Source organism: Maylandia zebra, unplaced genomic scaffold, assembly GCF_041146795.1.
Source record: "Maylandia zebra isolate NMK-2024a unplaced genomic scaffold, Mzebra_GT3a scaffold11, whole genome shotgun sequence".
Lineage (NCBI taxonomy): Eukaryota > Metazoa > Chordata > Actinopteri > Cichliformes > Cichlidae > Maylandia > Maylandia zebra.
In genome coordinates this window covers 6,420,986-6,438,678 of record NW_027490041.1, presented here as the reverse complement: position 1 = coordinate 6,438,678, position 17,693 = coordinate 6,420,986, and the positions used below count along the sequence as shown (strand labels likewise).

Sequence of the window (17,693 nt, the reverse complement as noted above, 5' to 3'; positions counted from 1 at the left end):
TCACAAGAAGAACACATGAGCTGTAGAAAAAGGAGAGACTATGAAAGCCACGGCGTTACAACGTGCACCAGCTGTTGGTCTCTCTGGAGACTACTGGGCGTGGCTGGGTAACCATGGTTACTTGGGAGTTACAGTACATGATATTAATGAAGAGTGGGAGCTGCGTTCTATAGCAAACAATTTGTTATGAGGTGATCAGCTGATCTTAGTTTAACCGGAAGCCCTTCACAATAATTGCAATGCCTTTATTTTGTACAGCTACCATCAGTTCGTCTGTACTGATGGTAACTTAAAGTCACACTAATGTCGTTTAGTTTCTATAGTTTATGTAGTGGAAGTATACTACAGTACCCTGATCACTGATAGGACAGATTTATGTAGATATACACCTTTGTGTTTAACATTACTGCATTATAGTACTGTGATCTTTGACCTTATATATGGTTATATTAGCTATACTGATGTACGTACATATAACTGGATATGTAACTTATCTATTCATCTTATTTGTCATGTATTTGTATTGTGTACTTCCTTTTTGTAAGAAACCACACACATGATCACAGCCGCAAGAATCAATCAGTGAAAGAATAAAGTGTCTCAAACCAAACCTTAAGCTCTTTATTCCACATGCTGGGATCATTTGGCCTTCAGTGGTGTTCTGGCTGACACACCGGAGTGACCAGAGTGCTAAAGAGTGAATCGGACACACCAGTGTCATCTCTGATATCTCCACTACATTTAATCGTCCTTCAGCTTGTGGCTGCCGTTAGCTGGTCTGCTAGTTAGCTGATTTGCTATTTAGCCGGTGTGCTAGTTAGCTGGTGTGCTAGATAGCCGGTTCGCTAGTCAGCTGGTGTGCTGACCAGCGAACCAGTAGGTTACAAGATGAGCTTGTCTGTCTGATGAGCCAGCTCTCTCTGTCTTGGTCATTTTGTCCTTGGGCAAAACCTAACCTACCACTACAACTGTAGCTTACCTCCACCAGTGTGTGAATGTGAGAGTGAATGAATACAGGGAGTGCAGAATTATTAGGCAAATGAGTATTTTGTCCACATCATCCTCTTCATGCATGTTGTCTTACTCCAAGCTGTATAGGCTCGAAAGCCTACTACCAATTAAGCATATTAGGTGATGTGCATCTCTGTAATGAGAAGGGGTGTGGTCTAATGACATCAACACCCTATATCAGGTGTGCATAATTATTAGGCAACGTCCTTTCCTTTGGCAAAATGGGTCAAAAGAAGGACTTGACAGGCTCAGAAAAGTCAAAAACAGTGAGATATCTTGCAGAGGGATGCAGCAGTCTCAAAATTGCAAAGCTTCTGAAGCGTGATCATCGAACAATCAAGCGTTTCATTCAAAATAGTCAACAGGGTCGCAAGAAGCGTGTGGAAAAACCAAGGCGCAAAATAACTGCCCATGAACTGAGAAAAGTCAAGCGTGCAGCTGCCAAGATGCCACTTGCCACCAGTTTGGCCATATTTTGGAGCTGCAACATCACTGGAGTGCCCAAGAGCACAAGGTGTGCAATACTCAGAGACATGGCCAAGGTAAGAAAGGCTGAAAGACGACCACCACTGAACAAGACACACAAGTTGAAACGTCAAGACTGGGCCAAGAAATATCTCAAGACTGGTTTTTCTAAGGTTTTATGGACTGATGAAATGAGAGTGAGTCTTGATGGGCCAGATGGATGGGCCCGTGGCTGGATTGGTAAAGGGCAGAGAGCTCCAGTCCCACTCAGACGCCAGCAAGGTGGAGGTGGAGTACTGGTTTGGGCTGGTATCATCAAAGATGAGCTTGTGGGGCCTTTTCGGGTTGAGGATGGAGTCAAGCTCAACTCCCAGTCCTACTGCCAGTTTCTGGAAGACACCTTCTTCAAGCAGTGGTACAGGAAGAAGTCTGCATCCTTCAAGAAAAACATGATTTTCATGCAGGACAATGCTCCATCACACGCGTCCAAGTACTCCACAGCGTGGCTGGCAAGAAAGGGTATAAAAGAAGAAAAACTAATGACATGGCCTCCTTGTTCACCTGATCTGAACCCCATTGAGAACCTGTGGTCCATCATCAAATGTGAGATTTACAAGGAGGGAAAACAGTACACCTCTCTGAACAGTGTCTGGGAGGCTGTGGTTGCTGCTGCACGCAATGTTGATGGTGAACAGATCAAAACACTGACAGAATCCATGGATGGCAGGCTTTTGAGTGTCCTTGCAAAGAAAGGTGGCTATATTGGTCGCTGATTTGTTTTTGTTTTGTTTTTGAATGTCAGAAATGTATATTTGTGAATGTGGAGATGTTATATTGGTGTCACTGGTAAAAATAAATAATTGAAATGGGTATATATTTGTTTTTTGTTAAGTTGCCTAATAATTCTGCACAGTAATAGTCACCTGCACACACAGATATCCCCCTAAAATAGCTAAAACTAAAAACAAACTAAAAACTACTTCCAAAAACATTCAGCTTTGATATTAATGAGTTTTTTGGGTTCATTGAGAACATGGTTGTTGTTCAATAATAAAATTATTCCTCAAAAATACAACTTGCCTAATAATTCTGCACTCCCTGTAGTGGGATTGTAAAGGGTCTTTGAGGGTCTCGAAAAGCGCTATATAAATGCAATCCATTATTATTATTAAGAGCATCTTTAGGCCTGACTGTGCTCATCCTTCCTCCAACCTCTCCTTACCAAAGATAACAACTACATCAGTATTAGCTCAATAACAATTTCTGCAATTCAATTGTGGACATTCATTTTTAAACCTTGTGTAAAACGATAAAACCTCAAAGTCTGAGCATTATTCTTTGTGCAAACAGCTCTTGCAGGTTCCCCCGGACTTAGGTTATTTTTATTATTTAATTACTTTCCTTTAAGCAGCTGTTCAGGCTACTAAACTCATCCCAGAAATAACAAGTGACACCATTAATAGTAGAGGTGGGAATCACCATACAACTCGCGATACGATATTATCACAATACTTAACGCACGATACGATATTATTGCGATTTTTTAAAATATTTTGCGATATTTAAATTCTGCACATAAAGGTAAACTTTATCAATATTCATTTTATCTAATATCAAAGTCTCACACTCAGTCTTTCTCTCATTTCAGTCAGTTTTATTGTTGACAAACTGAACGGTTTGTATTACAGTCTAGTCCAACTTAACTGAATGCAACCATCTGGTACAATTATAGCTATTCTGAACTATGCAATTTATGAAAACTATGCAGCCCCTTCAGCAACTGAAGAATTTGAAAGTAAATTTAAAAAAATATATAATTTTACATTAAATAAAAAAGTTTCAAACTTAATTAAAATTAAACATGTCTTAAATTAAAATAAGTAAACTGTCATGTTTATTGCTGCCAAAAAAAAAGTTAAACACATTTGGACAGTGAAGGAATGTCAGGATTGTTGCTCAGAAAAAGGATCAACATGCTCTGAAGTCAACATGCTCTGACTCCAGAGCATGTTGACTTCAGAGAAAAAATTGTTTGTAACAAAATATCGATTTCTGCTGTCCCTGTATCGATACATTATTAGCAAACAAAATATCACGATACTACACAGTATCGATTTTTTCCCCCACCCCTAATTAATAGTGGAGCTAACTTTAACAGGTGAAACTGATTTGACCTATAAGGCTACTGCAGTTACTTCTTATCAGGTTTAGTAGGGAAGACATCTGGATGAGGTAGTTAGTAGTATGTAGTTAGTACCGGGCGACTCCCCTCCCCCACATCGGCACCAGAACCCTGTATTATCTACAGGGTAAGACTGCCTGTTTTATCAAACTATGGCCATTACTACTGTGATCATTTGCAGCCCAGTGTGCCGCTCTCTCTGCTGGGATGAACCACTGGAGCTCACCCAGTCATCCCTTTCTTTCTCTCAAGAAGAAGTGAAATAAATATATTTATTATGTTACGAGTCTAATATTCTTTAAATCAAACTGTAATGAATAAATCAAGCAAGAAGATTTGGTGGCTCCACGTGTTGTAGAAGAAAAGATAAACATCTCATTTTGAGAAATCAGCCTTTAAAATTAAGTACTGTGAATAAAAAACAAACAGCGAGCCAATCAGCAGTCGCCAATATCCTCCTAATTTCATTCACAAAGAAATCAAATATATATATTATGGGCCCTAAGGTGCATAAATCTTTAAATTAGGCAGTACATGAAGTATTTTTTTAAATAAACAAAGACATGACTATAACAACTTTTAGTAATTCAGAGTCCAATTATCCACTCAAATGTAAATAAAAGTTCACTTGACAGCTGTAAAAGTTACCTGTTTATACAATAATATAATTCACATTTCAAATGATCATCTGTGGAAAAGTTTGAATCCTGACCTGAGAGTTTCCACTGCACACTGTGAACTCTTTAGTCCAGCGGACAGAAGCTTCACTCCTGAATCCTGCAGGTCAGAGTTACTCAGGTCCAGCTCTCTCAGACTGGAGGACTGGGAGCTGAGGACTGAGGACAGAGCTTCACAGCTTCTCTCTGACAGGTTACAGCCACCCAGTCTGAAAAATAAAAGACAATCTATAAAACAAGTACTCATGTAGAGTTTGTTAATACATTTCACAACATTAAATGTTGACTTTCTATTTTTTAAAGGAAACATAAACATACTAAGATACAACATCATATGTATGAACTTTAATTAATAATTCTAAAAACTAAATGTTTTCTGATCTGACCTCAGAGTATTCAGTTTACAGTTTAAACGTTGTAGTCCAGCAGACAGAAGCTTCACTCCTGAATCCTGTAGCATTCTGATACTCAGGTCCAGCTCTGTCAGACTAGAGGACTGCGAGCTGAGAACTGAGGACAGAGCTTCACAGTTTTCCTCTGAGAGTTCACAGATGTTAAGTCTGAAGATAAAAACATGAATAAAGATTGTTGTTAAAGTGTAATCAAGGTGCAATAGCTTATTGACTTGTGCTGAGCAGGTTAGTAAAACTTCTGTTTAACTTTGAAATGAATAAAAATGCTATGAAACAAGGATAACTGGATAAAGACATAAACAAAAACAAACATCAAACACATAAACAAACAGAACTAAACAGAATACAAATTGATCTGACCTCAGAACATTCAGTTTGGCATGTGGACTCTCCACTGCAGCAGACAGAAGCTTTACTGCTGAAGCCTTCAGGCTGTTGGTACTCAGGTCCAGCTCTCTCAGACTACAGGACTGGGAGCTGACCACTGACAACAGATTTTCACAGCCTTTCTCTGAGACGTTACAGCTGCTCAGTCTGAGAGAGAAAGGGAAAAAACAAAAACAAAAAAAAACAAACAATATATGTGATCAAATTAAATTTGTTTATATGTTGAACCCTTTTTTTTTAAAATTTATTTAAACCTATGAGACTATGAGTGCTACCAGTCCAGTGCACATGATTGGTACCTTGATGGTACCTTGCTCAGGGGTACCACAAGGTAGCTATTCGGTGGATTCGACCCCTGACCTTATGATCATGGGGCGACCACTCTGCCTACTGAGCTAATAATTCTGTGTACACTGTCATACAATATTAACTAAAACAATTATTTTAGAAAATTTTAGTAATTCAATAATCATGCTCATTACCTGTGTATTGTGAATAACACTTGATTTTAAACACTAGCTGTATAAAACTCTTCCTGTTAAAGGTGTGTATAAAGGAGATGAGCTGAAATGCAGACTTCATGGAGAATGTTTGCTGTCAGCATATATCAAAGACAAAGCAGAGATCCATCCAGTCTCTTCCACTAAACCCACAGAGGGACAGACAACCACTCTCACTCACACCTGCATGAAGTTTAGATCACCAGGTAACCTAACTGCATGTCTGTGGACAGTGGGAGGAAACTGTAGAGGACCCAGAGTGAACCCACTGTAATTCTGTGATAACACTGGTTATGGAAGCCTTACAGTTACATATGGTTACTGACAAGAAACACGACCTTAGAGGCAATTTCAGTAATGAAGACCGAGTTTCTCCCTCCATACAGGATGAAAACATGACAGCACAGCAGAGATTTATATTTAAAAAGGGAGGGTGTGCACTGAAAGTGAGATACAAACTTGAACTTAAATTATGAACATCAGAAAAAGATGTAGGTGAAGTCTGGCAGGTTAAGTTTGTGCTTTAGAATAAAACAACCAAACTCCTGGAGTTGGAGACAAGTGAACAAGCTGAGGATAATAAACCTGTCAGAGGGGCTGAAGCATCAGAGCTCATGTTCTTATAGGCTGGGTCTGGATTGTCCTTTGATAAGAGTTACAGAACAAAGTGTGTTTTAGAAATGCTGGAGTGAAACATTAAAACTACTATATATTTACCGAGTGACTGATGATCATTTAATTTACTATTTTAAAAAAATGTTACAGTGCTCTTTGAACTCAGCATTTCTGATTTATTTCCCATGATTTTAACAATGAAGCGATGACAACAGATTTACTCACAGAGCTTTGTTGGAGGCTTTGACCACTGGCAGCATTCTCAGAAGAGCCTCCTCTGAAGCAGAGTATTTCTTGAAGTCAAACTCATCCAGATCTTCTTCTGATGACAGTAAGATGAAGGTCAGAGCTGAGCACTGAGCAGGAGACAGTTTACCTGTGGAGAGACTTCCTGAAGTCCTGTATTGTTGGATCTCCTCCACTAGAGAACGATCATTCAGTTCATTCAGACAGTGGATCAGATTGATGCTTTTCTCTGCAGACAGATTCTCACTGAGCTTCTTCTTGATGTACTGGACTGTTTCCTGATTGGTCAGTGAGCTACTTCCTGTCTGTGTCATCAGGGCTCGTAGGAGAGTCTGATTGGTCTGCAGGGAAAGACCCAGGAGGAAGCGGAGGAACAAGTCCAGGTGTCCATTTGGACTCTGTAAGGCCTTGTCCACAGCACTCTGGTAGAAGTGTTTCTTTGCAGATTCTCCTGTTTCAGACTTCTTGGATGTTGTTTGTTGTTGTTCCAGCAGATTGAGTCCAGAGTTGCTGAAGGTCAGATGGACATGAAGAGCAGCCAGCAACTCCTGAACACTCAGATGGATGAAGCAGAACACCTTGTCCTGGTACAGTCCTCTCTCCTCTTTAAAGATCTGTGTGAACACTCCTGAGTACACTGAGGCTGCTCTGATATCGATGCCACACTCTGTCAGATCTGATTCATAGAAGATCAGGTTTCCTTTCTCCAGCTGATCAAAAGCCAGTTTTCCCAGAGACTTAATCATCTTCCTGTTCTTTTTATTCCAGTGTGGATCTGTCTCAGTTCCTCCATCATACTTGACCTTCTTCACTTTGGCCTGAACCACCAGGAAGTGGATGTACATCTCAGTCAGGGTCTTGGGCAGCTGTCCTCCCTCTCTGGTTTCCAGCACATCCTCCAGAACTGTAGCAGTGATCCAGCAGAAGACTGGGATGTGACACATGATGTGGAGGCTTCGTGATGTCTTGATGTGGGAGATGATGCTGCTGGCCTGCTCCTCATCTCTGAATCTCTTCCTGAAGTACTCCTCCTTCTGTGGGTCAGTGAACCCTCTGACCTCTGTCACCATGCCAACACAGTCAGGAGGGATCTGATTGGCTGCTGCAGGTCGTGTGGTTATCCAGAGGCGAGCAGAGGGAAGCAGTTTCCCCCTGATGAGGTTTATCAGCAGCACATCCACTGAGGTGGACTTTCTAGGGTCAGTTAGGATTGTAGTTTTGTGGAAGTCCAGAGGAAGTCGACACTCATCCAGACCATCAAAGATGAACACAACCTGGAAGTCTTCAAAGCTGCAGATTCCTGCTTCTTTGGTTTCAGTAAAGAAGTGATGAACAAGTCCCACCAAGCTGAACTTTTCCTCTTTCAGCACATTCAGCTCTCTGAAAGTGAATGGAAATATGAACTGGATGTCCTGGTTGGCTTTGTCTTCAGCCCAGTCCAGGCTGTATTTCTGTGTTAAGACTGTTTTCCCAATGCCAGCCACTCCCTTTGTCAGCACTGTTCTGATTGGTTCATCTCTTCCAGGTGAGTCTTTAAAGATGTCTTCTTGTCTGATGGTTGTTTCTGGTCTGTCTGGTTTCCTGGATGCTGTTTCAATCTGTCTGACCTCATGTTCATCATTGACCTCTGCAGTCCCTCCCTCTGTGATGTAGAGCTCTGTGTAGATCTGATTCAGGAGGGTTGGGTTTCCTGCTTTAGCGATGCCCTCAAACACACACTGGAACTTCTTCTTCAGGGTGGATTTAAGGTTACGATGACAAACAGCAGCTGGAAGTTATGAATAATAATAATAAAAATACAACTTTAACAATCATATTTTACAAAATGCTGATGACAATTTCTGACCCACTGAGAAATGACTGAACACACTGGTGTCACAAGTCTCTCATTTATCCAGCAGCTTAAATCTTTAGATAAATCCTCTTACGTCTCTGCAGACGGTCAGCCAGCTCCTCCTGCTTCATTCTCCTCAGGAAGTCCACTGTGATCTTCACAAATGCCTCTCTGCTGTTTCTCCTCTGCTCATCATCCTCCCTCTGAAACTCCAAGCACTGGGGCTTATTTGGATTCAGAGCCTTCTGGATCTTCTTCAGCTCGTTCTTCACAAAAGTGATGATGTTGTCCTCCAGCAGCTGGAACAGAATATTTATGAATGACCCACCACTCTGAACTTTAGTCCACACAACATCCACTTCTTTACGATCAAGGGGCATATCATCCGCGAACTCTTTACCAATTATAGGTTTGACTTTATCTGATTAACTGAGACTTTGTCCACAACTCCACGATCCCAAAACGTTGATGCTGTTCATATGAATGCAGCGATTTCAGTGGGAGAAACATTTCACTGGTGTTCAGAGCTGAACTACCAACAGGTTGATGATCAAAGCCAGAAACTTGGAGATGTTTCAGGTGACTGAGTTGATCGTACAGACAACTGGTCTTAAAGGTTCACTCTGTTTACGCATACAGATCAGTATTTAAGGTTTGACTCTCATCATCCACTGGAGCACAAACTGGGCGTCATCAGGACACTACAACACAGAACAAACACCATCCCCACAGACACAGCAGCCAGCGAAGCAGAAGAACTTCACATCAAGAAGGTCCTGAGTAAATGTGAACGCTGGTTTGAGGGCGGAGTCAAGGAGGCCATTTATGTGAAAAGGAAAGACCATCTCTGAATGGAGGAGGGGCCTAAGGGTACAACTGTCACCATCTTACATGCTGTGATTGCAGCCATTCCCCAGCTCTCTGTGAACTGGACTCATGACCATTGATCAACAACCATTGATCAATGGTCCTGACAATATGCGTACCAATGATCAATGAACTGACCTCCCAGCCCATTGTTCCTTCAGTGGGCTGGTTTCAGTCATACAAATGTCCTGTTTATAAGATTGAAACCTGCAGTCAGCTGAGACTGAAGAAGTCACCTGATGATGATGAAACGTTTCTCCCACTGAAAACATCCAGATGAACAGAATCAAGCTTTTTGGGATTTACGTACCTGGATGATTGAGCATCAAGACACAACTCTGTGACTTTTCTCAGATGAATCAATCCTCTCCTCCAGCTTTGTTTACATCTACCAGCCCTGTGGCGCTGCCCAGGGAAATAATCTATGTGAGAGGTGGAAAGTCATACAGGTGTCTGCTCCTGCCTTCAGTTATTTTATCTACTGTGTGTCAACTGGCTGAACCTCCTCCAACTGTCTACTGTCTCCCTAAACTCAACAATGACTTAGTGATCTATCCATTCTCTGACCAAAGACATCCTGCTGCAGGAGGTTAACATAGCAGCCAATGATGATCCCACTCACTGTGAACAACACATTTGGACCTGATTTGCTGCTCTGGTTTACACGTGAACTTCCACTGCTGCTGTCACCAACTTGAGAGGCTCTACAGAAAAACTGGACTTGTCCATAAAAAGATGTATAAAAATCATAAACTACATTATAAGGACAGCATTGCTCAATCAACTCTAATTACTACTGACATGTTATCTCTTCTAACTAAGGTACAGACACTCAAACTTGCTGCTTTCAGTGAGAAGTCAAATGTCTGAATATGAGCTGGAAGCTGCTGAGAGTCCTCCTCCTTCCCGTGGGGTTTACTTTCTCTACTACTTTCACTATAAACACGCCCCTTTCATGCACCTGCAGAGGGCCACCAGCAGATGGAGCTGTCTTAAACAAATCCACTTGGATAGTTAGCTGTAGATGACTTTATCAGTATGATTGTAGGACTTTGAGTTATTCTTCAGATTTATTTAAACTCCTATATTGTGCACAAGTGTTGAGCGACCCATAATTTCTCTGTACTTTTCATAAGAGCAGCCAGACTTTCAGCTAGTTTTTGTTTTTTTAAGAGCTCAAAGTTATTGAAGAAACAGTTATTCAGCTTCATTCCCACTGATCTCGACTACAAACTGTTTCACTTTGGTTTTTGTTTAAAGCCTCGATGTTTAAAACGTTTCCCTGTGATCACATTTGCACCGTCTGATTTCAAAGTTTGTTTCTTTTGGTCATTTAGTCCACAGAGTCCTTGGTGTTCTGAAAGGGACCTATAAATAAATGCATTATTATTAATAATAAAGTAGTTGTTGTACATGTACAGACCATAAATATGGAGTCCAGCTGTGTTTGATGCTGCTGGGCAGACTGACCACTGGGAACCTCTGAGCTCTGCTGCTCCACTCTGTGGAGGAACCATGAAGGATTAGATCAACACAGGATAACGATCCAGGAGTTTCTGCTCAAATAACTTCATCTGAATCAAGTCTGTCAAGTTTTAGACTCTCAGATTCTGAAGATATATTTTCTGTTTTCTATGAACTTTCTTTCATCAATGATGGAAGTGATGATGCTGCAGAAGCTCAGAGGAAACTTTGAGAAAACTGTGATGAACCATCAACTAATGCTCTCAGGAGGCCAAAGGTCCCTGAATGTAACTGTGCAGTAGATTCATCGAGTGTTTGAAACCTGACCACTTCCATATGTTTTCATTCTAACACAAGAAGTCCTTTTCTCATTGCTTTGATTTGAGTTTTCATTTGAGTTTTCTGAGTCTCGTATTTGGAGTCGAGTCTAATCAATGATCTGACAGAAGAACATTAAAAAGGAGTTACCAGTGCTGTCAAAATTAACATGTAGGGTTAGGGTTAGGGGTTCATCTGTTATCATGATTAACATGATAAAAACCTTTAACACGACACATCTGGAGAGCAGAACGACTCAACATCCCTGAAATGTTTCTATCAACGCACTTCGAGCAGTTTGTCCGAGTAGAGTTACCTTTGCACACGTGCAGATGTGCAGCACATCTGTTAGTGACGGCAGCTGAACCAATCAGCTCAATATGGAAGATGACAAACACACACTGACCTCCCGATGGAAAGTTTGAGCATTAAAAAAATAACAAGACGGACCAGCCGACCAACATGAAGGATTCTGCACATTGTGACAGAAGGAATTTTCTTTTCACCGAAGCACTTCCAGCTTAAAATATCACAACAATGCAAAGTACTGATGACACAACTGCCAAGTGGACAAACTGCAGACCTGTTAGTGTTGTTAATAACATAGTTTTGGTTCCTCGTGTCAAAGACTTGAAGAAGAGTGACAGAGAGTGTTAGACTGCTGCAGGATCAGTGCCACCTCCACAGACCTGTGAAGAAAATGATGGTTTGACAGATGGGCTCAGATTCAGGATCAGCTGAGGAGTTTGTGGCTGACAGAATCCTGCAGGTACAGAGCAGAGCCCATCATTAGCATGCAGGACTGTCCCTGGGGGGGTCGGCTCATTCAGGAGGTTAATCAATGTTTACATGTTCAATAAACATGTTAAGTGTGTAAATTTGCCCTTTTCTCTCGAGTCTGTTTGCTCATGAAATGAACTTTGATTCGTTTACATTAAAAATGATGTTTAATGGTGATTAATCCAAATGAATCCACAGTAACCCTGTGATGAGTCTGATTAAACATTTTCATTAACAGCAGTAATATAGATTATATATTATTATATATTAGTGCACACTTAGCTTTTAGTATATATGTTTGTTACAAAGTTGTATTTACAGCAGAGAAGCTGAGTTAAAGACTGAAAACTATTCAAAGTCTCTTTGAATTGAAGCGTTTAACATTCTTTGTGTTTATTCTGCATTGACTTCATTATATGGTGTAAACGTCTGTTACAGGCTTAAATATAAAGTTGGAAAAATGTAACTGCAGCTATTGATCAAGTAATTGTGATTAATCAGGATTAATGACAGAAGATTGTGTCATTAATTAGTCATTTTTAATCTACTGACAGCACTAGTGTTCACTCTTGTGCCTCCAACTGTTTTACGCCCTTTCAACACCTTCGTGGTCAAAAGTGTACACGCACAAAATCTACAATAAAACCCTCACGCAGCAATAGGACAGACACACAATCCATTTATCTCTGTGTCTCAAACACACACACGTGTATTCAAAGCCTCGATTTGTTCATATTTCATCTGTTGTGTTTTTATCTTCAGCATTTTCAGTGTTGCTGCATTTACACCAAAAATGTTTCCATTGATGAATCAGATTGATTTGAATGTGTTTCATCCATACAAATCCCTCCCTGGTGGTCACATGACTCTATAACATAACAGGAGTCATGTGACAAGAGTTTCATGCTGTAAAATGTCACAATGGTTGAATGTGGTGGAGTAAAAATGTGAGATGTCAACTACTTTTCTTCAATATGAAATGTTTGCAGGGCCTGACAGGAAGTGGACGGACGCTCTGATCACTTCCTGTTTGCTGAAGTGGGTTTTCAGTTGTTTAGAAACCAAAGGCTTGTTTTAAAAGACAGTTTAAATGGGACTGAGGGAACGACGTGTTTGTAGTTTATATCCAACAACATCAAGCAGTTAAATCAAAGAGTTCATGTTACTAACAGCTCACCTCTCTGCAGCAGACACAGGCTGGACTTTAAAATCAACGAGACGACCTTTAGACCGGTCACTCCTTAAGGACACACAGCTGGGTCCAGGTTCAGGCCCAGCAGGTCTCCCATGGATCCTGTCAGAGAAGAAAAATGTGTTTTGAGAATGAGCAGAAGGAAACTCCAAAGTAGTGTTTCACAGTGTAAGAACAGAGCGCCACCCAGGGGTCATTTACACTGTGCAGGACTATTGATGGTCCCACTGTGAGCAGCAGGAGTTTAAATGTTGGACATGTTTGATAGAAATAAGGAATAAAGGTTCAGTGACTTCCTTTGAGATGCAGTTTAGAGACCAGGAAACATCAAACAGTTCATTTAAATCAGATAAACTGACATCAAAGAGTTCATGTTGCTAACAGCTCACCTCTCTGCAGCAGACACAGGCTGGGATTTAAAATAAATGGGACGATCTTTAGACGCGTCACTCTGTAAGGACACAGAGCTGGGTGGAGGTCCAGGCTGGTTCCTGTGAATAATGATGCAGCAGTGATGTGAGTGCTGAGCTGTGACATGGAGAAGAGTCATGGACAGTTAGAGATGGTCATCTCACCTCTGAGCTTTGGTCTGGCTCTCATGTTCCCCACACAGAGTGCTTTTAGAGGGAGGGACTCCCTCCTCTCTGTCCTCACACTGATCCATGCTGCTCAATTCACATCAGCTCACACACACTTTCTACCTGCAGAGGAAACACAAATCATTCATGTGCACATCAGCTGAAATCCTCCTTTCATCATGTGTGCTGTCCAAATATCAGCTGCTTCTTTCCTGCTTCATCTCAGTGTCAGCTGGATGCAGTCAGACAGCAGTGTGAGGCAGAGGAAGCTGCCATCAGCTGCTCTGCTATCAGTCCACTAGATGGAGCCTGAAGCACACACGATGCATTCACTGACACACACTGATTCACTGTTTGGGAAACTAGAAAAATGTTGGTCTTGAACTAGCTGCATAATGCAGACAGGGTAGGACCCAAATATAACGGCGAAACATCTTCAAGCAACTTATAGAAGTCCAGATGCTTTTCTTTCCAAGCTCCTTAAACTATGATGACCTGGATGACTGAGAACCTTCACAGGAAAAATGAAACACACTGAACAAAGAATGCAAGACTTTCACAATAAAACAGCAAACAAAGGAACACAACACTGACACGTGAGCTTGACAGAGGAGTGGAGGAAAGGCAGACGAGAGTGAGCGAGGGAAAGAGGAGACAAGAGAGACATGACAGGCTGAGGAAATATAGAATGGAGCACCAGGCCTCACACAAACACACACAAACACACACAAACACACACAGAGACACACAGAGACACAGAGGGAATCTAATCATCAAGGAACTAAACAGGAAGTATAAGAAACTCAAAGAAGCATAAATAAGACTGTAAATGAACCAGAACCATAAACCATAATACAAAAAATGCAAAGTGCTTGGTCAAAGGGACCCAGAACCATTAAAGTTCTTTTCTTTGCTCTTCAGTGTTTGAGTTCAAACAGACTCCACATTAAACTATGACAGCACCGTCCCTGCTGCTGCTGTCAGACCTGTTATTCACTCACTGCTCGCCAGTGTTTCTAATGAGTTTTACTCATCCATGAGAGTTTAAAGCTTGCACTTACAAGCAATGTTCCCTCTAATGTTTCACTTGTCTGAGCGAACACACAACCTCCCTGAGCGATCCACTGTGAGCGACATTAGACGTGTGCACTGTGGTCACGCCAGCGTCGAATCCATCCAAGTTACATGTTTATTAAAATAATCAATTTACAGCATTTACATTTCTGTTAAACTACTTTTAATTAACTGCTTTAGCCCACTTACAATGAAAGTTAAAAAAGAAAATCTTGTTCATGACCTGCAGCATGTTAACACTATTGGAAGGAAAAATAACTTGAACTTCAATTTTGAAAACACAACTTTCTTTAAATAAAGCTCTGACTTGTATTATGAGTCTGTGGTCTGGGAGAGAGTCTGTAACTCTGTCTGCAACATACAGTAAATAATGACCAATGTTGGGCAGTTAATTATATAGTTACTTCTTCAAAAAAGTAACTGAGTTTTGCAAACAGAGTTTTTTGCAGCTGTTTACTGCAAAAAACTACAGCCAAGGTGTTTTTTTTAAAATAAACATTTCAAACTATTTACAGAACAATCAGCTGTTCTGCATCAAATCTGATGCCACACAAATTATTTGTGCCGCTCCAAAAAATAATTCCTGTCCTCTATGAGATGAAGGAGAACAACAGCCTGATACCTGCAGGCCTGACAGCAGCAGATGTGTCACTGCTGTAACACCTGTAACACTCAGCAGTCGCCTCATTGTTCTGACACACACAACAACACTATTGACTACACTACACACTAACTACACACTAACTACACAAGATTTGCTCTAAACGTCTCAAATCTCTCACATCTCAAAACACCGCCGTCACTCCGTTTCTTAACAACTAAATGCCATGTTTTGATTGGTCGACATGGTACATTTTTCGACCAATAGGAAAGGCTGGGGGTTGGTATTGCTTTTGCTCACAGGCTTTCGAGCGTTTTCCTTATAAAACGCAGTTTTTACCGTTTCTTCCTGCAGTAAATATAAACAACGACAGTATTCAGGAAGAAAACCAAACATTGCAGATATTTTTATCATAACTCTGGTTTTACGTGGTCGATCAACACAATTTAAAAACTGGTATAAAGTCCACACTGTTTCCATCAGTTGTTCGTCTGTCCTGCTCACATCTCCAATGGTTGTACACGTTGTCATTAACGTGGCTTCACTCCACATCAGCCGCTTTGCTAAAACACCGGCACATATTTACTTTAATTTCAATTCAGGTTAGAATTCTTTTTGTGTGCTCAATACAGATTTTCTCTGCGCAGAGACCGTGCCAACAGTGCGCAGCTTAGAGGGAACATTGCTTACAAGGTGACTACCAATAAAAATGAGTGTGCTTCACTGTCAGAGCTACGGTGATTCATCCAGTAGGACTTGATAATAAAAATATTTGTTTGATGCTTTGCATTGAGGCGCATTGTTGAATTTGCAGGGACACAATAACCACAGATCAGTTGTTCAAACCACTACAGTAGGGAGCCATGTCATGAATAATAAACAAATACTAATACTAATACTACTACTAATAATAATGTTAATTTAAGTAATTGTTTTTGACTGAACATCACATATAATGTAACAAGCAGTAAATTCAGGTTAAGTGCATTATCAGCATTTGGAGGAGCTCCTTATCCTTCACTGCTCACCTCTTACAAAGTGTTCACACAGTTTGCTAGCTTCTTTCAGCCTGCTAGCTATGCTAACAAGTCTACTACACACACTTGACTCGGTCACATGACAGACAGCAGAGATAGCTGCTCTGCTAGCTAAGCTAACTCATGTTAGCTTAGCTAGGTCAAGGTCAAAGAAATGAGGCGATGCTGCTGGGAGTTACGTCACAGACTAGCAGAATTGAGTTATTCAGCATAATATTTAATCCTTATTATCTGCTCCTCTCACCTCTGTTTACATCTGAAAACAAGAAAATTTAGCCAACAGTTTATTAGCTTTGGTGAAATTATAAACAGGCATCAGCGCAGTCACCTATACTGTGCTTTAATGCTGGAGCAGCAGGAACACCAGTTAATCTAAAATCTCCTTTTCTCTCTAAAAAGTGACAGCAGACTGAGTCAAAGACAGAAACCTTATTTAAACACCAAATATTCACTTCCTGATCCAGGATTCAAAGAGGACGTTGAACTTACTCAGCTTCTTCCAATGAACGTCTTCACTCTGCAGCTCTCTGCTGTCTGGACCAGGTCTGTGTAGAAACAGAGAAAATCCTCTGCTTCTTCTCCGTCAGCAGTCGTCTGTGTCTGCAGACTGCGTCACATTAAACACTTCACACCAGCAAAGAGGCTGAAGCTCACAGGTCAACGGTCAGCTGCTGCACTGTGTATAACAATTCACTTTTGAACAGTAGATAGCCTGTAGGCGTCTCTGCAGTGATAAACAGTTTACACATTAAACACTGAACCATAAAAGAAGCTTGAGCTGCAGCTCACAGGTCAAAGCTCAGCTGCTGCACCCAGTTATGAGTTTAAATAAATCATTAATCATGATCTTTTCCCTCTCAGCACTTTCACTTGGCCTTGGAGTGTTTTGACGGAGCTACACTGTATGTTTCAAATGTTGTAAATAAATTGGGAGTTAGGGCTGGGCAATATGGCCTAAAATCCATATCGCGGTATAATTTGAAGCATGTGCGGTAACGATATATATCGCGATATATTCTTTTCTTCTGTATAACGTATTTTCCACACTATAAGGCAGACTTACAATCCTTTAATTTTCTCAAAAGTCAAGAGTGTGCCTTATGTATGAATTCTGGTTGTGCTTCGTGACCTCGAACCGATTTTGGCTGCAGAAATCTGTTAAAAATGTTTTAGCACAACTTTGGTAAGCCGCACTGCTTGATGGATCGTCAGAGCATTACGGCTGCCGTAGTGAGGAGCTTCGCGAAGTAATCTGGGTCCAAAACTCCGACAGCTTCAGGTCCCAAAGTCAAACGAACACTGAGAGTTAAAAACAGTCTAAATTCTTTCATCTTTAATAAAATCATCAGCGTTGCTGCTTTAGCAGATGTAACAATTAAGTTTAATATCCATGAAAACAGAATTTATTAAATTTAACGGAGTTAGAAGTTAACAGGAAGTTAGCGCGCTAGT

The 17,693-nt window shown here is 40.9% G+C and overlaps 1 protein-coding gene and 1 long non-coding RNA gene across 3 annotated transcripts in view; both read right to left on the bottom strand.

The window, feature by feature from the left end:
- The window catches only part of LOC143415920 (uncharacterized), a 130,379-nt gene extending 113,419 nt beyond the window's left edge, over positions 1-16,960 (bottom strand). Inside the window, exons 1-4 of one of the 2 annotated variants that reach the window (XR_013096349.1) lie at positions 16,731-16,960; positions 13,527-13,652; positions 13,341-13,442; positions 12,964-13,053 (exon numbers count right to left, since the gene is read on the bottom strand). This is a non-coding gene — a long non-coding RNA (uncharacterized LOC143415920). Of the gene's footprint in view, positions 1-12,963; positions 13,054-13,340; positions 13,443-13,526; positions 13,653-16,730 lie in introns of those variants that run through there. The other variant, XR_013096348.1, reaches the window with a different exon arrangement.
- LOC143416060 (protein NLRC3-like) lies at positions 4,694-7,784 on the bottom strand. Its single transcript, XM_076881429.1, has 3 exons — positions 6,476-7,784; positions 5,109-5,282; positions 4,694-4,895 (listed from the first exon to the last, which is right to left on the bottom strand). The coding sequence occupies exons 1-3, from the start codon at positions 7,564-7,566 to the stop codon at positions 4,694-4,696; spliced, it is 1,467 nt and encodes a 488-aa protein (XP_076737544.1). The 5' UTR covers positions 7,567-7,784.
- Positions 16,961-17,693: the final 733 nt, after the last annotated feature.

What these genes read in the sequence shown, in the direction of transcription:
- LOC143416060 (XM_076881429.1), bottom strand. Translation starts at nt 7,566, where the DNA reads ATGGTGACAGAGGTCAGAGGGTTCACTGACCCACAGAAGGAGGAGTAC. An exon ending in AAAGCCTCCAACAAAGCTCT is followed by an intron (nt 5,283 to 6,475) that starts GTGAGTAAATCT and finishes TTTCTCTCTCAG; the next exon opens with ACTGAGCAGCTGTAACGTCT. An exon ending in GCCAAACTGAATGTTCTGAG is followed by an intron (nt 4,896 to 5,108) that starts GTCAGATCAATT and finishes TTTTATCTTCAG; the next exon opens with ACTTAACATCTGTGAACTCT.